This window comes from Brachyistius frenatus, unplaced genomic scaffold (assembly GCF_029030835.1).
Source record: "Brachyistius frenatus isolate BFR_SWC_R1_liver_20210118 unplaced genomic scaffold, ASM2903083v1 Contig_34, whole genome shotgun sequence".
NCBI classification, from domain to species: Eukaryota; Metazoa; Chordata; class Actinopteri; family Embiotocidae; genus Brachyistius; species Brachyistius frenatus.
The window spans coordinates 3,883,250-3,907,450 of NW_027210633.1; the positions used below are offsets into that span (position 1 = coordinate 3,883,250).

Genomic DNA, 24,201 nt, shown 5'->3' on the forward strand with positions numbered 1-24,201 from the left:
GGGTCGTTCTCTAGGATTCAATTTATGATATGAAGTAGCGGAAACAGTAGTTGGAGCAGTTGTGTGTCTTGTGCACTTTTTTAGAACTTAATTTCACAGTTTATAATATTACCCAGTAATACACTAGAAATGAAATCTCCTTTTCTGCTGTGGTCTTAGTAAATTCTTTAAGGTAGACTCGTCAGTGTACCTCCAGGTTTCTGCTAAACCTTGGTTAAAAACTCACACGGGTCCAACCCATTCATACACTACTAAAATTCCCTTTTCACTAACATATCAGTGTTTAGTTTAAATTGTCCTACATGCATGTTATTCTTCCAGCACAGGAGACATATTTTCTGCAGGACTAATCTAAATCGTGTTGGTTGTAGGACTTAATAGGGGCCCATTATAAAACTTTGTCCTGGGGCTCCTTAGACGATTAATCCGACCATGCCATCAAAAATAATAGCTACCATCAAATCAGCTTCAGCTTTACGTTGTGTTTGGTGGCTATTACCAAATGTTATCAAATGATCTAATTAATAAATCATTCAGGCAGATATGTTTATAAAGATATGTCTATTTGTTGAACGATAAGTTACATAAGATATGGCAATACAGAAATATTAATTTAGATTCACATTTTGTTTAACACGGTAAGAAACACTGTCTAAATTACGAAGTTTGCTCATTTGAGTACACCAACAAGTGTTTTTTATTTAGTATGTACATTGGTCACAGTTAATATTCGATCTAGTTTATTATGATTAGACTTTTCAAAGATCTTAAATATTGATATCAGAATGAGATTTAAAAGGCCAGTATAAATTGGGACTATTTTTTCGCATCGTTTGCCATCCACAGTCTTGTTACTGCTCTCTCTTGAGGTGCTTTCATGTTGCTGTCGCTGACCGTCAACATCAGTGTTTTCTGTTTTTAATCTGAGGTAGCTGGGCACCGCAGCTCCAGGCTACTTCCAATCCTACCAGCCTGTACACGCCTAGCTGCTTCTATCGACTGTCCACCTGATGTCAATCCATCATTCTGCTTCATAGAGTAGGTTTTGGCCTAAAATAAGAGTAAATGGTTAGCAGTATGACATGATCACTGCAGTCTATATCATTGGATTGGATAATCTCACTTTGAAACTGATTTTCCTCAATAGCTCTTCATTGATCTGTCTGCACTCTGCTGATGAAGATGTGACTCATTCCTGTAAAATCAGCTCCTGTCTTGCGGTTGCCATGGTCACACAGCAGACCGCAGCGGCAGGTTGAACAAATTGGAACCATCAGGAACCCCAATAGAGAAGGGCGGCCGTCTGTCTGCACCTTTTCAGTCACAGCGATCACGTCCTGATCCTCGACTCCTGTGTTTTCAGGGTCAACCACCTGCACTACCAGCCCGACGAGTACGAACAGAACGCTCAGGTAGTCGGATATGAAGATGGAGACTACGATCACGACTATCATAGTGACAACAGGTATCTGAATCAGGGTTAAACACGTACTGGGGGTTTCCTCTGATGAAAATCCAAACACAAAGACAGAAGTTGTCAATGACCAGGACCTCTTGTCCTCCTGAAATGTCCTCGGGCAAGACACCGAACCCCAACTTGCTCCCACTGGTGTGTGAGTGGGAGGCAAAAGTGCTTTGAGACCGCGAAAGTGAAAAAGTGCTATACAAGTGCAGACCATTTAACATTCATATCTCATCTCAGGACACAAATGCTCTTCAAATCGAGCTAAGTTTATGTATTGTCTCTGCATGTAAAAATAAACAGCGTTATTCTTTGTATGAGAAAACCGTAATACAGATGGTCATTTAGACTGCGTTTTCTGCACTTCATAAACAAGATGAAGTGTAATTTCCAGCAGTGATTTCCTGTTTCCCCGCTAAGACTTATCATGTGAATGTTGTGTTACGGATGAATAAATCGAGGAAATGTGAACATATACACTTCCTGTCTTGTTATCAACACAGCAGCAAATAACTATAATCAGAAATGAAAAAGTGAAAATTATTTTTATAACAACATCTCTTAAGAGGATTTCTGCATTTCTCACTCTTGAGCTGGCTCTCCCTCCCTCTCTCTGCGGCCAATTCAGAGTCAAGAGGAAATCAAGCAGCTCTCCTTCCCCTCGTCCAAAGAAAAGGAAGAAGAAGAAATCTGGCCGCCGAAGGAGTCGGTGAGTGGAAACAGCTTCCACTGATGAAGTGGTTCAATTTCTCTCCTTGTTCCTTCTCTTTTTTTTTCTCCCCGGCCCCGCTGACAGAATAATTAGACTGTGGTTTTGTGAAATGGAATTCCAATTATTTTGGTGTGAATATCGTAAACGAGCCATCAGATACAGCAACTGTGGAGGTGAGGAAGGGTGATTAGCAAAGCATATTCTCATATTGATATTCTGTTGACAAGAGACGGAGTGAAAGTGAAAGGAATAAGAACCTACTGTAGGTGTTAGAGGGAAGGCAGAATGAGAGGAGAAAGGCAGTGGGGCACAAAGAGAGAAATCAGCTGAGCTGCAGCTACTGTCTGAGGTCTTATATAGTTTAACATGATGATGAGTGAAAAGCCAGAATTTAGCAGCAACCTGAGGCTCATTTTTTAGTCATAGCATCCGTGCATCCTTCTTCTCTTCATCCACAGGTTTGGCAGCTCGTCACCCTCTCGCAGAGAGAAGAAGAAAAAGAGTGGGAAGAAACACAAGCGAGACAGGTGTGTGTGTGTGTGTGTGTGTGTGTGTGTGTGTGTGTGTGTGTGTGTGTGTGTGTGTGTGTGTGTGTGTGTGTGTGTGTGTGTGTGTGTGTGTGTGTGTGTGTGTGTGTGTGTGTGTGTGTGTGTGTGTGTGTGTGTGTGTGTGTGTGTGTGTGTGTGTGTGTGTGTGTGTGTGTGTGTGTGTGTGTGTGTGTGTGTGTGTGTGTGTGTGTGTGTGTGTGTGTGTGTGTGTGTGTGTGTGTGTGTGTGTCATCAGTGACATGACATCACAAGGAAGGAACTGACTTTTCAAGAGTCTGCCAACAGCTGCTCTCACAGTGACGGATGTTCAGAGACATAAATAGAAGTTTAATGTCTCTTTTATCAGCAATGGAAAATAAATAAATATACAGTGAGGATAGACACAGCCATTTTTTCATCATGTAAAGTGGTTAAGTTTTATAATGTTGGTTACATTAAATTCAACATTTATTGTTGTGGCAGGAAGAGGAAAATGGAAGGAAAAAGGAGGGAAAGAAGAGAAGAAAAGAAACGGGAAGAGTATAAGAAATTAGAGGAAATGAAAGAACAAAAGGCTGAAAAGCAAAGGAGCAGAGTGGAAAAGGAAAGAAGAGAACAAGAGGAAAGAATAAAGGGAAAGTGAGAAAAGGAAGTAGAAGGAAAGAAGGAAGAGAAAAAGGACAAATGTAAGGTTCAAAGGAGATAAAAAAAAAAAAAAAATTAAAAATCCTCTTCCTCACGGAAAGAAAAGCTGAGGGATCAAGAAGAGGAGGTAAGACATAAAAAAGAAGAAGGAAGAAAGAAAGAGAGAAACAAACAAACAAAGACAGAAAGACAAAAAAGGCAAAACTGCATGGAGACAGAAAGCAGGAAAAGCCGGGAAGAAGGAAAGAAAAGGAGGCTGGAAGAAATAAGAAGGGAAAAAGAGAGAGAAACGGAAGAGAAGACATAAAGGACATAGAAATGAAAAAAGCAGGAATAAATCCAGAAAGGATGGAAGGAAGATATGATTCAGGGAAGAAACTAGTTGGGAGGGAAGATAGGAAGAAAGAGATGAGGAAGAAGGAAAGGAAGAAAGATGGGGTTAGGAAGAGAAGAATGAAAAACAGGATGAAAAAGAAAGCGAGAAGTAATGGAGGAAGAGGAAAAGAGGAAGCAAAAGGGGGAAAGAAGGAAAGGAAGAGCTGCAGAAGACACACAACAACAAGACTGAAAAGAAGGAAGGGAAAGAAGGAAGGAAGAAAGACGGGAAGGAAGCGAAAGCCAGAGAGAGAATGTGGAGGATTGAAGGGTGGAGGAGGAAGTTGGAGGGAAACAGATAGCAGGGAAGAAGACATAAAAAGAGCCGCAGCTCATCAACAAAAACTTGTGCGACGCCTTGGGATATCATAACGACAATATTGTAGAGCGTCCTCCTCCTCCAGTTCCCCTCCTTCTCCGCCTGACTCGGGCAGAGCGGGGCTAAAATGTGCTGCTCTAATAACCCAGTCTGGATGTGGGCGCACAACACAAGAAAAATGAGCCTCTCACTAAATTGCTGAGCATCGCCGTGCAGCCCCGCTCCGGTTTCCCACCTCTCATCCATCCCAGTCCTCCCTCGTCCTCTCCCCTCATCCTCACACCTCCTTCCCAGCCTCACTCCAACGATGCTCTGCATTGCAGGTACTGTTGATGTATGAATAATGTATAGGAAGAGGGAGGGAATGGGGTGGGAGGGGGTCCTCCCCTGAGACTTCCTGCTTTGATGCTCCTTTTTAAGGTGCAGTTCAGTAGAGGAAGGGGGCGTGTACTGCACGCTCCTGTCCTGCTAATACTCTGTGCTGGTTTTGTGATTTGTATCTCACTTTAAAATAACAGCCCCAGGTTGGACTGGCACCCATTTTGGGCGCATGGACCCCATCCCGCCTGCACTGTTGCAGCAGGAGGGCGTGGTCGGGGGTGTCCGCTGCGACCAGAGCGTGTGAGAAGACTAATGTCCCCTCCAGAATAACACCTCATACGCAGCGGCGCCCGGTCGATTGCACTCCAGCAGGGAAACATGGGGGCTCTGAGTCACATATCAGCCACATACATTACTGTGACAGCTTTATTAGCAGCCCCCCCCCCCCCACACACACACACACACTCATACACACATACACACACACACATTCGCATTTCAGCGAAGCAACACACTTTTGCGCCAGTGCTCCCTCCCACTCCATGCAGCATGCTGTAGGTGTGTAAAACAGCAGGGGAAATGTAGGGCTCTTCAGGAAAATAGCAACTACTCTCAGAGACCGGCCTGACTAATCACCATGGAAACTGCAACCAGGGTGAAAGTGATATGAAGGTGATGCTTCAGTCCAACGCTGAGGACCGACGAGCGGCCAGCCTCCCCGTCGTTCCACTGAGTGGGACTTTATTCCTGCTTTGTCGCAGGGAGGAGACGCTGAAAAAGAATTAAGTGTGACGTCGGACACCTGTAGATTAAAAGCCCGCCGTGACATCTCTGATCACGCGGACGGACGGCTGGGATGCAGAGACGGTGCTCACGTGCACACCTTTAAAAGCGCAATGCTGAAATATTCCATCTAGGAGCGACTGTTCGCTTTACACTGCCTCCTGCTTTTATATTTAGATTTGTCATCACACATTTAATCCCAATATCCTCATCCAAAATAAAGCCTATTATCTGTATATACTGTACACTGGATGTTAATGGAACCGCTGCTAAACGAAGCGCCACGTGGGACGCTGCACATGTTCAATGGCTTTATGTTGTCTCAGTTGTTTGGGATGAATGCGAAAATATGAAAAACAGGAAATATAAGAAGGTGGCGCTCAGAGAAATGACAGCACAGACTACATGGTGGGTTCAGCTTGTATCATTTTTCCAAAATACACCCGTGATATCCCACAATTGATTCGAACAAACCGGTTTAGTTGTTCTCAGAAACAGGGACGTGGAAAACACGAACTGGAAATGTTATCCAGATGTTACTCAGTAAACCTGCTTTTTAGAACAGGGCCCTGGTCCACACTGGAAGCAGTATAGCTGATGTGAATTACTCAGGTCAGTATGATGGGTTGTCGCTGACATCATCCTGATTTTGTTTTTGCAGATCTGCATCTGGCTCCAGGAAGAAGAGAAGATACAGGTGTGTGTATGGAGCAGCAAAATCAAACCAGAGGTCATAACGTCGTAGTGTGCATCACAGCAATGTGCCCCAGCTGAACTTTCTCATGTAAACCGTGTGTTATTTTCATTTTCTGCCCACTCATTACCATTTGTTCAAAACGACAATGCAATCCATATGTAGGTGAGTGGTACGTTGAGTTCCCTGCTTTCACGCACGCGGCTTCATTATCTCACGTATGACTTGTGTTTCAGATCGGGCAGCCCGAAGAACAAACACAAGGACAAGAACAAACAGAAGAAGAGGTGAGACGCACCCCCTCCCTGCAATACGCCTGCTACTGTAGAGTCAATACAAAAATATATTGATCTGCTTTTGTCTTTCCAGTAAATACAGAGTAACTAAGCTTTGTTCATTACCATTTGATTTACATAGACTTTACTGTATAATGCAGCATGCAATGTGTAAGAGGAATTTAAGCACAATATGTCCATTGTGCTCTGAAAAACAAACAGTAAACAATAGTTTCAGTCAAAAATAGGTACAATTGGATTTCCATTCAACCGCTCATAAATTTATATAGGTATTTTACACCCATTAACTCAGGCTCACACTCAGAGAATACCAACGAGTGTAAAGCGCCGAGTGCGTCTTCCTCAGCATTATGTGCGGGTTCAACTCTTATTTCCCCGCCATACATCGCTCCCTGTCTTGATTAGAATATATATTGAAAGTGTTTGGCAGTGCGTGAACTGTTTTACATATCATGAGATTGACTACTGAGCTCGCTGTGGCACGTGTGTCCCCATGGTGTATGCACGCATGCACATGGCTTTGTGGATGTGTGTGTGTGTGTGTGTGTGTGTGTGTGTGTGTGTGTGTGTGTGTGTGTGTGTGTGTGTGTGTGTGTGTGTGTGTGTGTGTGTGTGTGTGTGTGTGTGTGTGTGTGTGTGTGTGTGTGGTGTGTTCGTCCACCTGCTATCTTCCATCAGGTCCCCTGGTGAGACCCCCAGCAGGAGTTCACAGCGCCAAGGCAGCTGCTGCAGCTCCCGAAGCGCCTCCCTGTCCTCCACTCGGAGCACCTCCAAATCTCCCACCAGGTAGCCGCCTCAGTATATATGCACATACACACACACACACACACACACACACACACACACACACACACACACACACACACACACACACACACACACACACACACACACACACACACACACACACACACACACACACACACACACACACACACAAACACAAACACACATACACAGAGTTTGTTTTGACACACACCAAAATTGCTTGGCTGGCTGTGGAGCTGTTGCCCTGGCGACTGTCAGTCTCTCTGTCTCATTTGCTCCGGGCCCCCGGGGGATGGATTAGGATACAAATGGGGCTCCTCAGCATGTCTTATAATAACCCCCATTAAAAGGCTGTGATATCTCACTCTCCACTCATGTTCACTTTGATGCAAAAAATATTCACTGTTAGTCACACTGTTCAACACACTAATCATTTAATGTTGAGTGGAACATCTTATTTTTCTGTTTTAAAACGCTGCTCTGTCAGATAGTGATCCATATTGTTACATGTTACATCAGGTTTTTGGGCTAAAATGCAACATAACTTTTAGGGTTGCAGATACCAACAGCTTCTTTTATGAAATAAAGTCCATTGATTGAACCGTGCAACAGCCTAAATGCTAAAAACAAACAACAAAAAGGCAAACTCAGAGCATAGATTTATTAATCAGCACACTCAACAAAAATAACTCAAAATCAGCATGTCTCTGCCTCTTGTCTGTTTTTTGGACGATGAACTTTAATCATTAAATCAATTCCACTCATCTGCTGCTAAAATCAACAACTCAGGAGTCTGAATCCGTCTGTCTCAAGGTAACGGTGGCGTTAAGGCTATGTGAGATGTGACGTCGCCGTGCGTGGAAAAGCATTTATAATAAAATATTTATTATAATTAGTATTAATATTAATAGTTCATTTCCTTGTAATGTGATGTATATAATTAATACCCGTTCTCTGTAAAAAAAAATTTTTTTTTAAATGAAAGTAGATGATAATTTATTTGACTTGGGCCAGTTGGAGTTAAACCAGGTGTGTGAATCACTTTATATAATGAACAGCAAATTGCAAGAGACACTCAATCAAATGATTACATGATTATTAACATGAATTAACAGAGCAAGAGTAGCCAATCAGAGACAAGGATTTACTCTGCATCTGACCAACAGTTAAAAAAAGTAAGAAAATCTCTAAATAAATGTTCTATGTGTATCTCCACTAAATATCAGTGTCTGAAAGTAACGCCAACGTGCTGTTTTTATTGTGTGTAAATACAGAAGTAGCAGTGAAATAATGGGAGATTGATTGGAATCAAAAGGAAAACCAAGGGGAGTGAAGCAGAAATGTATTGTGCAGCAGTTGAGCTCCTCAGAGAGATCACAAGGAGAACTCCACATGCTGCGACGAAGATGCAGCGAAAGAAACGGAATGAAAGCGGCCTCGTTGTGATTGTTTTGTACCCCTGATTTTAAAAAACAACAACGCTGTGTGTCTGTCGCTCTTTCAGACTGAACTCCAAGCACAAGGCGGACGGGCAGAAGGCGTCCCCGGGCCCCACCAGTCCCACCGCCTGGCACAACGGGGACCACAGCCAGCGGAGCCGCAACGGCCGGGCCGGCAGACTCAACCACGGCGAGGCAGAGAAAGGGAACGATGTATGTAATCTCCTCTATTCTGCTCTCACCCCCCCCTCCCTTCGTCCATCCCCTCCCCTCCCCCACATCCCCCCCACTGCAGCGGTGTCTACTACCACAGTCTCTGCAAATAACTTTTAACACTTGCTCTCCTGTGTTGGTTCACATGAATTCTCATCTTCTCAGGAGATTTGTTTTGGTTCTTTGATCAGTTATTTTTAGGCCAGTTATTATTAATATTATTGAGAGAATTAATTTTGACATGTAAAAGAGACCCCTGTCCTGTGTAAAAGTTGACGCTCCTGCTGCTTTGTTTACGGCTCTCTTTGACTCCTCTGCCATCTTGTATTTTTTTCTTTTTTCTTTTTCTTTGTGTGTTCCTGTTGTTTGCCAGTAATAGAGGGAGGGAGCAGAGAGAAGAAGGGTTCTAGTGTTTCTGCGCAGCACACATCTTCTGAGTCACAGCGCGACAGTAGCATACCACACCTTGGATGGAGATGAAGGAGCAATAAGATGTGTTGTTTCTTCTGAGCCGCTGCATGTTCAAGCATGAGACAACTAAAAAATAAGAAGCCAGGGACAGGTGTGACCGCTTCAAGCATTTGCTCATCCCCGAAGGGCCCACACATATCAAAGGAAATGTGTCTCTCAGGAGTGAGAACTTCTACGTTTTCCCGCAGATAAAGTCTTAATTAGCTAATGTTGCAAGAGTCACAATAATATGTCTGACGGGGCTTTAAAGTGATAGAGATCTGCGATTCCTCCTTGAACTGACTAATCCAATTACTTAATGGAAAGTCTGGATCCAAGCAGGCCGGAGAGATTTGCAGCAACGTTGTTGCAGCTCAACGTTCAGAGTGTCAGCTGTTTGTGCTGGGACGTATGGAAGGTTAGAAAAAAATACTAATTCAATTAAAAACTTAAGAAATCAAGTGAAACACAAAGTGCCGTGTCATAATTAAATGGAATAAAAATCTGTTTAAAGAACAGGGAGGGAGATTTTTGTCTTTAATAACTAAGTCTATTATTTTTTATTAAGACTTGATTTCTTGCTCATACCACATTAAAGACCCGGTGAGAACAACGCGAGGGCGTGTTTAACTTCTGTAACGGCACATATTTCTATGTGATGCTAAATATGTGGTCAAAGTTTGGTTACAAATCCGACAGATGTGATTGGATTGCTCCAAAGTGGGCGTGGCTCAGGCTCACCTCGTGAAGCTGCAGGGTGAGGGTTAAAGTGATAAATCATACCTGAGCAACATTCTCTAGAAATATAGTTATTTTACAGCTGAAATCCAAAAACACACCTTTCACTGAGACCGTGCTCTGCTCGCCACCAACACGTGTGGTTCACCTCAAATCCTATTCGATGGGAAACAATTATGTAAATACGACCAGGTTTAAGATAAGTCATGAAAAACATTTTATTTTTATAGGAAGAGAAAAGAGCAGCATTTTTATCTTAAAGAAAATTAAAATGACACATTTCGACACACTTTGAACTTTGTTTGTCGTTTTTGTTCAAATTCAAAGCGGAAGTGATGAGGTGTTTTGCATTTCAGGATCGTCGTGCTTGTCCTACTGTAAATACAAAGCACTGCCATTAGTGTCCATTAGGATGAGTGAGGGAGTCTTTTCTGTTTTTACATGAAGAGGCGTCACATGCAACAAAATGAAAAACATCCAACTGGCCAATCACAGCTCAGGATTTCCTGTATGTCAGCCAGCTGCAGGTACATTACTGTTGTATATTTAAGACTGAGACTTTACACACAAGCTAAACACCTGTTTTTGAAACGTATATATATTTAATTTAAATATGACACAGTGAATTCAAAGCCTACAAAAAAAAAGCTAGATATTGTGGGGTTTTTTTTTTCATTTAATTTGTTTTTATTTCAGCCTTTCAAATCTTCCATATGGAGGAGCCGTGTCCTTTTAAAGGGGCTTAAAGGGTTTTTTACTTTGTTCCTTAGATACATTTTTTTTTAAAACAGCACCACATACTCACAATAAGCTCCTCAGGCACAAAGTGGTATAAAGCACACATGTTCTCTTGCTGTTCAGTCTGGAGCTGCCGCTTGTTTATTTTGACGCCTCTGAACACAACCATCTCTGTTCATCTCTGATTACCTACAAGACGATGCCTGTGATGAGCTTTAAATTACTCTCTGCTATTATGGAAACAACCTCGCTCCTCCACTAGATTGGATCATTAGAGCTTTGGGAGGATGACAGATTATGTTGGAATAAAAAAAATTTTTTTTTAAAAAGGCATCACATAGATATAGAATTTCTCTGATGAATATGCATCTAAATGGTCTGCAAACACCTTGTAAACACTCACTCCTGACAACTGATGTCTTCTATTTCCTACTCCAGCCTGCATGTGTCTGAGGTCTCACTCGATCTCTCTTTTTCTCTCTTTCTCTCTCTGCTTATTTCATTCATGACTGTTTTTCTCCTTATTAGCTGAAGTGGTATTTGCCCATGAATAAATGCCCAAATCTTTCTGTCTCGTTTATATAAAAAGCACTCAAATGCTTTGGAGCTGGACCAAGTAGGTTAACTGGGTATGTGTGATAGTTTTTTCTTGTCAATAAAGTTGTCTTTCCTCTCAAACACATGCTCTGCTCAGTGATAGATCCTCTTCTCCTCCAGGCGTCCAACAGCTCCTGCCAAACCACCGGGGGTTAAACTCATGCTCCTCTCTGCTGCTTTACGTTACCATGTCGATGTGCATGTTGCCCCTAGGTGGCAGTCTCTCTTCTGTGCCTGACTTTTTCTTTATGTGTTCAGGCCAGTGGAGATTGGCAGGCAAGGTTTGCTTGATCAGGAACTTTTGAGCGAATCAGTTGGGCGGTGGTAAAAGAGGAGCGTGTGATTGGCTCACATCTCGAAAGCAATATCTTTATAGCATCAGGTGATGCTGCCACTCGTGTTAATCTGCACTAAATAATCAAATATTTGAACTTTATCAAACTGAAACTATGCAGAGGGGTATGGTTAGGTGTGACAGATCCTGGATCTACCTGAAGTCCGATTTTACTGCAGCAGTTGTGTGATTTAGCAAATGTTCTTCATAGCAGCTCTGGTTCTCTACCTATCGTCTCAGTTTGTGTTCCTGTAGTCTTCCTCGAGCCCTGTTTGGAGCTGTCTCCTCCGCTGTGTTGGAGGACGTCCCACTGATGTCCCACAGAAAAGCTCAGGGGAACAGCTGAAAACAAATCAGTCCTTCTCCTCAAAGCCCTCATTCTTGAAAAAAATTCAACTAATGTTAAAAATGATTTCATTGAGGGATGAATTATATATTCATGCGTCATTGTTTTCGATTGTGGATCGGGCTCCTTGCTGCTCCTTGTGGCCATCGGGGGGAAAACACATGACAGGAGGCATCACTTCCTGGTTAGCTCAGCAAGATTAAGCGAAGAAGCACAAACAAGTTTTGAAATCTCTCTGTAAATTATGAAAATCAACAAGACATGTTTCTTTATTCTTTCATCAGAATTTTATTTCAACAAATTATTCTAAATTATGTACAAATTATCAGTCACTTTTAATTGATCAGCTGTTAAAAAAAAGCTTTCGAGGATCTCGTCAGTATAAATTATCTTTTTGGTTTCTGTATTACAGTTGTATTAATACAGAACTTTGCCTGAGTCTATAATAGTTTTCACAGCAGTAAACATGGTAGCAGATTAGCTTGCTGTCGTAGCCAAAACTCAGCTCAGCTCACATGACTTTTACCTGCAGAGTCCTGCAGGGGTTCAGTTTTACAAACGTGCACCCCTCAAAGCTCAGTACCGGTACCGACCCATTACCCACAATTATCTCAAACTCAAACGTGGACCAGTTAATGGAAGTCCCGCTGCTGGGACCCACTAAACACCGGACACACGAGCCACGCGGTGCTTCACTTGTACCATCGTCCAGCAGCCATCGAATGTTTAATAACAACCTAAAACGTTCGAAACATCAGTAATGTAGCTTTCACCAAAGTGGTGACCTGCCGGGCCACAAGAGAATCCTACAAAATACGAGGTCAAGATTCAGTTTAATAACTGAAGAAAACTGTCTGTTTCTCAAAGGTCCTTCCAATTAATTTCAAAGTTAAGGTCATTCATCTAATGGGACAAAAAAATGTAGAAACAGGAAGTAAATTTAGTTAATCGTGTTTGGCTGATCAGTGACATCTTTGTATGCGACTGGATGTGTCTTGAAGGGAGAGAGGTTAAAGCCTTGATGTTAGCTGATTCATTGATTTCATTTTCATCAATGATTTCACTAGAAAGAAAAAGTTCCCGCTTTCTTCCTGCATTTAGTTCATTTTCACCTGCAGCCCGAACCCGTGACTGAATATATTCTTTTGACCCATTACACGATTTATTTTGTGTTTTACCCTTTTCTCTCCAGCCACAGGGGGCAGCAACGAGTCTGTTACGGCTTGTTAAACCAGAATGAATCTAAAAATGGCACAAACATGTTCAGACGACTGGCGACCTGTTCAGAGTTTACCCCGCCGTCGCCCATCGTCCACAGCGACAGGCTGCAAACCCCCATTGGACCCTGCGCAGGACAAATACATGATGGATTAATACCACGTATAATACCACGTATAATACCACACTTCTAGAGAATCGAAAATGAGGAGAGACCGACCCGCCTCAGCTTCCCTTCGCTTTTCTATGAGAAGCATCCGTTACCGCCTCCTACACATCAGACGAAAGAGCCCCAAACTGGGCTCGTCGTCTTCTTTCTCATTATTAATGGATGTCTTCAAACACGAGTACATGGGCTTTTGAAAAGAACTGGGACAGCTCGCACATTTATTAACGTGGTTGTTACTTTTTTTTTTTTAAGAAAAGGGCCCCCAGCCATTTTGAATGTGAGCTCGCCTCTTCACGCTGACAGTTCAAACAGCAGATTTGACAAAGCTGCTTGCTGTACCTGTGTTCATAAAACAAATACAAACGAACGCCTGGGAGACAGAAAGTTGGGCTGACAACCCAAAATATACCGAGTAGAGAACCGCTGCTTCTGCTGCTGCTGGAGGAGACCCAGGCCAAAATGTGACTGGGGTCCCTTTCAAATGTGCTGACTCTTTAGTTTGTCCATCATAGCAGTGACTGCCCCCCCACCCCCCACCACCACCACCCCCCTCCAACACTCTTCTAACCCCCCCTCCTCCTCCTCCTCCTCCTCTTCTACCTGGTCATCTGTGTCCTGTGTGACTCACGTCTCACTCTCGTTGTCCTGGCATTTTTCTTCCCACATATCTTTCACATCGGTCAGCTCTGCATGCCTTCTTCCTCCTCCTCCTCCTCCTCCTCCTCCTCCTCCTTCTCCTCCTGCTCCTCCTCTTCCTCCTCCTCCTCATCGTCCCCTCCCCCTCAGCTACTCGACTCTACATGGATGTCCACTAATATGACAATTAACTCTATCCGCTTCCCTTTATCCTCCCTCCCCTGTTTTTGATACAAATATGGCTGCATTTGTACAAGCGAAAAAGACAAAGCAAATCATGTAGCTGGTAGATTCATCCTTTGTTTCTGGTTTTAGTTTGGTTTTGACTTCCATCTGGATTTTTTTTTTTTCTTCTTTTTCTCCCCCTCTCTATTTTCTTTTAGTTTTGTTTGACTTCTCCTCAGTCTCTGGACTAAATATGTAGCTCTGATACTAAAAGAGGTCATTGTCTTTTTCCCATTTCGCTGCGGAGAACATTCCTTTCTCCTTTTTTTCTTTTTTTCTTTCTTTCCTTTTTTTTGTTGATATTGCATACGTGTCACTGATTGAAATGGAAGGTAGGTAATGCTTTGCCTACGCACGTGATCTTTATGCAGATGAGAATGTGACAAGCACCCTAGCCTGAGTGACGTCAATGTTCTCTCTCTCTCTCTCTCTCGCTCTCTCTCTCTCTCTCTCTCTCTCTTTCTGTTGTTTACCAATGGTCTTTAACCAAATTATTTGACTTCATTAATTATGATTTGACTCTTAAAAGATTGGATTACGTAGAGCTCTGGTTTTTCTCTTTCCTCCTTAACTTCATTCTGAAGTCCAATATCCCGCTCTATCTTCCAGGTCCATTTCTTTCCATTTTTTTCCTTTCTTTCTGTTTTGGTAGAATGCATTGCTGTTTGTCCGGCATCTCTCTGTTTGTTGGTGAATTAGCACATTCGTCTTATGATTTCCACCATTGATTTCCTCGACTGTTTCTAACAACTGTCATAAGCACCAGTGGTTGTGTGTCTTCTTATTATACCGCTTAGTTGTCCTCTCTAGTGGAGAACGGCTCATCTTTCTGCCAGAGCCAGTCGGTGCTTTTGTTGTCTCTTTAGATTACGAAGCCGTTCCGACAGCACATGATAATGCATGCTGAAGAGCCAGCTGTATTTGCTTTCATACAAAACGCCTTTTGGAGATTTACCCTCTCTTCATGACCTGCTTACACTGAGCAGTGTACTACCGTGCATCACAAGTGTCTGTCCCCAAACTCCTCCTGAATCACGTACCCGAGCTCTATTTTTGTGGAATATTTCAAACCGAAGGATGTCTCTTCCGTGCGCTGTTTCTAGGAGAAGGCCGGCATTGCTCGATTTCTTTCTCTGTCAACAAATCCCTAGAAAAGACCAAAACCAACAATGTGTTTGTCTGTCTGTCAATACTTCCCTCCCACGTCTGTTGCACAAAGCCTCAAACCCACTGATTCCTACTGACCATGTAATAACTTTAAAATGTGGAACAAATATCTGTTTTTGATTTTAGAACAAGACTTTACAGCCATAATGGTGCCACCGGGAGGCTGCACACTGCAGGGCTTTTCGTGACATGCTGACAGCAGTGGGCTAACATGCGCTAACATGCTAATGTTTTGGTACGCAGGGTGATTTATTCACCATGTTCACCTTCTTAGTTTGCCTGGTTAGCATGCTAAACATTTGCTAATTAGCTCTTGAAGGGTCTTTAAAGTTATTACGATTTATCCTGAGCAACCGAATTTCAAACCAATCTAGTGAATGATTGGCAAGACAGTTCACAGAAAAATACAAATCTCAGCCTCTTGATGGTGCCAGAGGAACCATCAGGGGTTTATCAGGGGCAATACCACTGAGGGCCACTAGGGGCTGGCTTTAAAAAAAAAAACAGTATAGACTCCCATTCAAAAAGTGCCAACTTCTCTCATAAAATACAATTTATTTATTTATTTTTTTCACAAGCTGATAAAGTTTCATTCGCTAAATTCGCTCCTTCTGATCAGTGTTCTGGTGGTCCGTATGAAAATAATTCATAATTAATTAGGTAGCAGGCCTCAAAAAGCAGTATGTTTGATTGACATGCCTGTGGTTTAGGTAGGTGAGCGTCGAGTCCAAATATGGCCACTTGTCTTCTGAGACCAGGACAAACTATGCGTATGTCTCCAAAATACACTAAAGCAACTTTGTTAATGAAGGAACAAATCTCCCAGGGCAACAGTGCCTGCAATAGTTTTTGGACAACAGTGGAGCACAGAGGAATAATCTTTGTCATGCAATTATGATAGAATAAATTAAATACTGGTTTAAGTCTTTTTGTGGGATTTGTTGTTATTAAGAAAAGTACATAATACAGCCTGCCTTATCCTTTAAAACATTGGTCATTTTGAAAGCTGCTGGCTTCAAGGTAATCGGGGACATTCATGACTCTAAAAGTAGCTTTTCACCTTAAAATCCAAAAGGAGCAAAATATAGTCTCATTGTTTGATTATTTAGATGCAGTTTCAATGACCCTTCAATGACTTAACACATTTTGGGGGCTCTAACGTCAGTCAGTCCCCAAAAAATAACCTCTGATTGTCATGAAATGTGGTTGAAACCGAAACAATCTCAGCTGTTGCGTAGCAACAACTCCCTGGACCTACGTTAATGGAACCTTCTGCTATTGTGAGAACTGTAAGTGTCCTGTATGAAGGCGCGCATGAGCCCAAACACTGAGGTAGTTCACCTGCAAACTTGTCAGGCAGTAAAAGAGCACCTGGCCTGTGGTAGATACGACACGGAGAGAAATAAAAAATAAAAGGTAAACAAAGTTCCTTCAACTCTCGCCAGCCAGTTGCTCTGATGTTCAGGAAGCTGACTGGGCCCAGAGGATTTACTCTCTGTGTGAGGGACTCCCTGCACATTGTGGTTTTCCTCTTTGCTTTTGAGTTCTTTTCTATTGATTTCCATGCATTGTCTCATGAGTCACTGGCAGGGAAGGGTTTTGTGTCTTTTTCTCTTGCATTTTGTGAATCTAATGATGCACTTATGTTGCCCCACTTTTCCCTTTTCTTCATACCTTACCTACTAAAGGAGGGAATACCACTTTATTGGTAAGTGGATGTTAACCAGAAGGGAGTTAAACAAGAGTAACCATTAAAAAAAAAAAAAAAAAAAAAAAAAAATACAAAGAAAATGGGTCGCTGTTCACATCTCAGCAATTGTCTTCAGGAAAAAAAAAATCCAGAAAGAGAAAATTGAGTAGCAGACGATTTGTTTTCTGATTCGATTGATTCAATAATTGTGATCTTTATTTTGTTCCTTCCATTTCTGTGATGTTCCGTCAAGTTGTCTTCTCTTTCTGTTTTCTTTCATTTTTTTGAACCATTACTAAAAAAAAAAACTAAAAAAAAAACTGAAGAAGTCCTCTTTTTCTATTCTACAAAATCTATAGCTCTGTACTTTCTGCCTCTGCTCTTAAACTTATTTGGTTCACAGTTTTTCTTTTATTTCCTCCCTCTCTTCCTCCTCTTCCTAGTTTTTTTTGTTTGTTTTTGCGATTATGATTTCTTCAACTCATTATGGTTTTGCATGCCAAGTATTGCATGCGCTGCACCATAGAGGACTATCTATAAGCCATATGGAGAAAACCTAGATCTTTTTCTTTTAGATGTTTACCTTCTTTTGGCAAGTACACCGTAGCTCTCAATCACCAACCTGAAAACACTCTGATGCTATGTATGTCCTTTTTCTTTTTTTTCTTTTGTTCTATTTTTTTGTTCCTTTGTTGGTCATCATTTCTCTACAGAAGCTCCGTCTGACGACTGCTAGCTCTGCAGGCATCCAGTCCACTCTGCTGAGAGAGCACAAGCTCCACAGCGCCCCCAGCAGGAGCCAGGCGGGACAGATGTGCGCGGCAGGACAGACCGGGAGTGTGGACGGCAGGAACGCAGCTGTAGGGAGCTCCATCGCCACCCAGCCGTCGGGGAGGAGAGGGGGCCAGAGAGGCCAGAACAAGAGCTCCCACTCCCCGGCTCTCAGCAGCGACTCGGCCCACTCCCAGCGCAACCACACTCACAGAGGGAAGACCTCTCGGCACCAGAGGAAGTACGCTCTCGCTGCAGGCCCACATTTTCAGGCTCTTATCACAGCTGGAACTTTCAACTTTACTGACAAATGAAATTTTGGACATTTGCTGAATCTTTTCTTCCCATTCCCCCAGGACAAAAGGTGGCCACTCTTCCAAGCGTCACCACCGCTCCGGCCGGGTTCAGGCACACCACCGCAGCCCGTCGCCATCTCCAGGACACCACTCGCACACGTCGGGCAGGAAGAACGAGGAGTCCCGGACCAAAGCCAACCTCCGGCAGCGCAGCAGCTCCTGGAGCAGCGGGCGTTCATCCTCGCGCTCCGCCTCCAGAGACCGAGGCCCCAGCAAGGCCAAGTCCCCGCACAACAGGCAGAACAACTCCAGGTGAGACCACCGCTCTCCGCTGGTACTTTTGTTTGACTTTGATCTCACGTGTCGCTGCTGCTCTGACGGCGGTCTGTGTGTCGCGCAGAGAGAAAGACAGCCCGAACCGCTCAGACACAGACAGCCGAGCTCGCCGCCGCTCACGCAGCTACTCGCCTATCCGCAAGAGAAGAAGAGACTCCCCCAGCTTCATGGAGGCCCGCAGGATCACCAGGTAACACCGCCTGCTGTGTTTAACAGTTCTGTTAAATTGAATTTATTCTCAACTATCTCCTGTATGGGCCGTCAGAATAATACAGGAGTGCATTTTTGTTTCGGCACTTAAATATGACACGCTTTCACATTATTGTTAAGAGTTAAAACGTGTCCCATCATTTTGTTGTTCTCCACTCACGCTGGGGCAAAAGTCACTCCTTCATAGGTTCAAATTAAAACACTGACGAGCAAAAGGAATTGAGTTTGCTTGATCCAGTAACTCCTTTGTATGAAGCGTAAATGAAAGGCTGCATGCACAAATGGAAACTGTCAGTAAAAGAGTGTCGACTCACTGAGCTCAGACAGAAAAAAGGTGTTTCTTATCTATCTTATAACAAATTGTGATTAAAGTGATATTTTTGCAGGTGGTACGACAATAAATATTAGAAATGTTATGTATTACTCAATAATTCCATTTCATTTCCTTTCGAGACGTAGATAGTTTGTGATAATCTTTTATTTTCACATTTCCTGCTCTGTAATAGTATGGAGAATATTCATTAAATACAGACATGCAGAGAGAACTTTTTTTCATGCGTAAATAGTGCCTGCGGTCTTCCTCTCAGGGTGCCCCGACCACCTCTCTGTTTCCTGAGAGGTAAAACTCAGGGCAAAAAACTGAATCATGCAAATGACTCTCTGTTGCTGCTGAAGCTTTCTGCTCTGAGTGCACAAGTGGGGCTGGAAAGTCAGGAACACCGTCGAAGTAGATTTTAGTGAATAAATACGACAGAGACTGTAAAAACAGAAATTTGGCAAAATGAGAAACCAGCTCTAATATTAATGTTCAGTTGATGAAAAGACTTGAAAATACAGCGAAGATGTTCAGCAGTTTTAGGGCTCACTGCCATGCAGCCATTAAAATTAAATATGTACATTTAAAAAAAAAAAAAAAAGAAAGCCTACACAGTAATGTATTTTCTATCTAAATGTGAAGCTGCAGCCAGGAGACGGTTGGCTTCACACAAAAGAGGATTTAACCAAAAAGATACATAACTGACTGCTGTTTCTCCTCATGTCCCCAGTCTTTATGATAAGATCTGGGAATTGTTTCCAGGATTAAACTTCATATTTAACTGAATCTTCTTTGCAAGTATGTAAAAAGAGGACTTCCCCAAATGTAGAATTAGTCCTTTAAATTCAGAGGCAGCCTTTATTCAGTTTTACAATCAGATTGATGCAGTTCATACAGATATTAGGTAATATAATAATGATGATTAGTTTTAAAACATGTATAAGAGATGATTTAGTAAGTTCCAGTTCTTTATGTGTTACTTTCCTGTTTCATCTTTACAGTATCATTCTTGGTCCCTTTAAAATTGAATCCATGTATTGCTTTGTAACCATTTATAAGGCTTCTCCTTACTGAGAAAATATCTGCACCTTGTTTCCACCTCGCTGTTTAGACTTACTTCACAATTTCATCTTTTCCCACAAAATCGTATTTGAGGTTTGTTGCACTTGAAATAAAGTTATTCAAACAAAAATAAAAAGAAGTGAGTCCCCCATCCGCGTCACCTCTGTTCCCTCTCATACAAGTCTATAGACATGGGTGAAACGTTGTGTACCTTGTCATCTTTCACTCCAATCCTAAAGGTCCTGGCGCCAAGACAACGGGATGCGGCTGAGCTCAGCTGCTGCAGGCTAGTTACCCTGGTAACAGTTGCCGTGCAGCAGGACCCTGCCAGTCTGACTCCTGAAACTCGGCCGAACAGCAAAACCATCAGAGCTCTCCTGAGTAAATCTGGCCTCCTCCTCCTCCTCTTCCTTCTCCACCTCTCCCTCCTCCTCCTCCCTCCTCCTCTTCTGTCTGCTCCTCCATCTCCTTCCTGACACTCACACCAACTCTAAAGCTCCACCCTGCTGCGGTTATGCATTAATGTTGTAACACAGGGAGATAAAAATGCTATCAAGGCTTATTGGAGTGGATCCCCCCACTTATTCCACTGACTGTGGATTTCCGAGGCAGATACAGGAGACAAAAACGAAGGTGGAGTTATCTCCAATGCTGCTGGAATGACAAGGTGAAACACACCTTGTAGCAGCAGGGAGACCTTGATAGTGTTTATCTCTCCCCCGCACTGTTGACTCTTGATTTTTCTGGGTGTCGGCCTCCACTGAGAAGATGGGGTTCTTTTGGGCGCTAACAGCTCATTTGCCTTCCAGGAAACACTTCCAGGGTGGCTATTAACAAGGCAATCTGAGCTTAAGCTTCAACTAACTACATGCATTTATCCTGCCTCTCTCTCTCTCTCTCTCTGTGTGTGTGTGTGTGTGTGTGTGTGTGTGTGTGTGTGTGTGTGTGTGTGTGTGTGTGTGTGTGTGTGTGTGTGTGTGTGTGTGTGTGCGTGTGTGGTTCAACAGCTTTTTCTTTAACCCACATAGCTGCTCTCTTTCAGATCCTGTACTGATCATAAGTCCACCACTTCTCTGAGCTAACACTGATTTGCTCTCTAATGTTAACCCACCGTGTGTCGGACCATGTAAACCTGTTTAAGAGTTTACTTGACGGTAATCTTTCTCCGATGTCGTCCTCCCCCTCCTCCCTCCCTCCCTCCCTCCCTCCCTCCTCTCGCCAGCGCTCGAAAGCGGCCCATCCCGTACTACCGGCCCAGTCCATCGTCATCCAGCTCCGACAGCAGCCCGACGCGCTCCAGCCGCAGCCGCAGCTACAGCAGCTACAGCCGCAGCCGGAGCCACAGCCGGAGCCGGAGCCAGAGCCGGAGCTGGAGCCGCAGCCAGAGCCGGAGCTGGAGCCGCAGCAGGAGTCGCTCCCGCAGCCACCGCAGTTACTACAGCCGCAGCACCTACGACAGCCCGGGCTTCTGACCGCAGGAGGGGAAACGCAAAGAAACTGAGGAGAAGAAGTGCTGGTAGATTGGCCGCACTCCGGTTCAGACAGTCCGTGTCTTTAACAGTGGCCGTGCTGCTGTAGAGTCCAGGATCCAAACTCCTCCACCTTGGACCTCGATGTCTCCGACCGAGCCTGGATCAAAGAGGAGGAACGTATTTTGATAGAGCACATTACTAGGAAATTGGCTGTCACTGTTCATGTCTCCACTTATTCAAGGTATTCAAGGTAATGGGTTTCACGTGTCAAAAATCAATTGGCTGAGCCCAAAGAACAAATTTCGCTGTATGTTAGCACTTTCTTTCTCATCTTCCACAAAGCAACCAAAAATGAATTCATTAAACAACTATACACTCTATAAATATATATATATATATCACATATGCATATGCATATATATATATATATATACATGTATATCCTAAAAGGAGGAGCAGAGTAGGAGACAAAAAGAAGACAGACACATCAAAGGAAAACTGCTTTCAGAGAATCAGATCCCACTCCCATAATGCCTCCCCCACCCCCCATAATGCCTCCCCCACCCCCCATAATGCCTCCCCCACCCCCCACACACACATACTTCCACTTCATCGAAGCACAGTGATCAAAGCAAGTGAGAACAAACGAGAAGCCAGCGGATGAATTAAGAAGCAAAAAAAGGGAAAGGGACTTTTTTTTTGTTTTTTTATGATAAAAACAGTATTGTATAGGTTTGTCTGTATAGATGTAAACTCTTCAGCTCTGGCTTTGTAAACTATGCACTGTATATTCCATATAGTCTGAGGAGGTTTGTTCAGCATGATGCATCAGGAGAGACTCGCCTGGTGGAAATGAAAGGACGCTATGTATTATGTACTTTTACTCTCTTCCCTGTTTAAATGATTCAGTTCATTCCGCTAACCCCGTGCAAGTGTGTGTGTGTGTGTGTGTGTGTGTGTGTGTGTGTGTGTGTGTGTGTGTGTGTGTGTGTGTGTGTGTGTGTGTGTGTGTGTGTGTGTGTGTGTGTGTGTGTGTGTGTGTGTGTGTGCGTACCTCCTCTGCAAGGATCTGTGAGGTCATTATTTATGTTGTACTGCACTGTGGCCGGTGCCCGGGGCTGCTGTTTGGTACTGTACAGGAAAAACTGTCTGCAAAAAGTCTCCATGCACATGTGTGTTGACCTCAGCTATTTATTAATTAATTGACTGTATTTATTACTTTATTTATTAGCATATTTATTGTTTAATTTATTTATCGTTTTACCTTTAAAGCACTCGGATCATGCATTGAGGATGAGATTGCTGCACATGTATTCCCATTTTTTTTAAAAACGAAAAAAAAAAAAAAAGGACTGTCGATGCTTTACGCAAAAACAGTTCATGGTGGTGAAGGCTCACTGTCATCATCATCATCATCAGATTAGTGAGCAGTGTGTAGATTCACTGCTGAGTGTTGCTCTGGTTTCCTCTGCCGATTTTAACGGGTCATGTGAAGCAGCGGGGGGAGGAGAGTCCTCTTCTCAGCGCTGCCGTCCGTTTCCAGCCACCACATACTTTAATCCCTCGTACGACGGTCTGCACCGTGTTCCTGTCAGAGGTCTCCCTGGTTACCGGCTCCAAGAGAAGCTGTGAGACAGCAGCGGGGTCTGTCTGCAGCTTTCAGCAGGACGGTTAACACACCGGCAATTCAATCAGGGATCACCTGATGTCTTCCTCAACGTTCGTCCCGTCTCATGCCTCTCACACTGCTGCGTTCCCAGTGTAACCTGACTTAAACCCGACTGTGATACTCTGCAAACCCCGTCATTTATTCCAAGTATAGCATCGCCCCTTTGGTTCTACCGACCCTTCTTTGTATCGTACAAGTTATTATACCTGACAATAAACAAGAAACAAATGGGGAACTCATCAAACTCTCATCTTGCTCTTTTTGAAATGATGTGTTGCAAGTGCTGTGTGTGTGTGTGTGTGTGTGTGTGTGTGTGTGTGTGTGTGTGTGTGTGTGTGTGTGTGTGTGTGTGTGTGTGTGTGTGTGTGTGTGTGTGTGTGTGTGTGTGTGTGTGTGTGTGTGTTCCTACAGAGGACACTGATGAGAACCTCCCACTACCTGACACACATTAGAGAAAACCTGAGACTTGACTAAAACGGGCTAAAAGGCTCTCCAGCTGACTGGAGTCAGAGTGACTGCGACGTCTGTGGTCTGTTGAAGAGACAAGTAACATATCAACACCTCAACTGTGATCTACTGCATTATATCTGTTTCACTAAGATCTCAGTTCAATCTTCCAGCAATCAACTAGATATAAAGATGAAATCAAGAGTAAAAAAAAAAATCATCTTGATTTTCTTGTCAATCATCAGGATTTCCACTCTTCTTAGTTTCTTCCCCTCCTTCTGAAACATTGAGACACACAGACAGACACACACACACACACACACACACACACACACACACACACACACATCCTGTAACACCTGCTCACAAGTGTCCCAGTGAACTGTGGCAGTGAGCAGCATACACAAAACCACAATACTAAAGCCAGTTCACCTCAGTGAAACTCAGCTGATTTTAATGTTGCACCTGATGTGTTGTCCTCACGTCATTTCGTAAATGTCTGCTGTGAAAACGGCCTCATGTTGTGTGTTTATTTACCTCCTGCTACCGGTGCTAGCAGTATATTACTAGTAGTGTTTTTGAAACAAAATTGGTGAACCAAAAGTGAACTTGTGGTGAACCCCCTCTGTGCTCACAGCAGATTCACGGTAATGAAGGAGGGACGAGTAAAAGCTGTTTTCCGGTTAAGTTGATGTCACTCTGCTGACTGTGCGCACTTTAAGTTTTCTGGCTGTACGAGCGGGAGAAAAGTAACACCGAC

At 43.3% G+C, this 24,201-nt stretch overlaps 1 protein-coding gene across 2 annotated transcripts in view; it reads left to right on the forward strand.

Moving 5' to 3' along the window:
- srrm3 (serine/arginine repetitive matrix 3) overlaps positions 1 to 21,707 on the forward strand; it is a 74,174-nt gene extending 52,467 nt beyond the window's left edge. Inside the window, exons 4-14 of one of the 2 annotated variants that reach the window (XM_069700749.1) lie at positions 1,364 to 1,465; positions 2,091 to 2,171; positions 2,633 to 2,701; positions 5,806 to 5,841; positions 6,075 to 6,125; positions 6,813 to 6,920; positions 8,407 to 8,554; positions 17,576 to 17,874; positions 17,990 to 18,241; positions 18,330 to 18,455; positions 21,076 to 21,707. In XM_069700749.1, coding sequence (XP_069556850.1) covers positions 1,364 to 1,465; positions 2,091 to 2,171; positions 2,633 to 2,701; positions 5,806 to 5,841; positions 6,075 to 6,125; positions 6,813 to 6,920; positions 8,407 to 8,554; positions 17,576 to 17,874; positions 17,990 to 18,241; positions 18,330 to 18,455; positions 21,076 to 21,325 — 1,522 coding nt within the window. In that variant the 3' untranslated portion in view covers positions 21,326 to 21,707. The remainder of the gene's footprint in view (positions 1 to 1,363; positions 1,466 to 2,090; positions 2,172 to 2,632; positions 2,702 to 5,805; positions 5,842 to 6,074; positions 6,126 to 6,812; positions 6,921 to 8,406; positions 8,555 to 17,575; positions 17,875 to 17,989; positions 18,242 to 18,329; positions 18,456 to 21,075) is intronic. The other variant, XM_069700750.1, reaches the window with a different exon arrangement.
- The last annotated feature ends 2,494 nt before the right edge of the window (positions 21,708 to 24,201 follow it).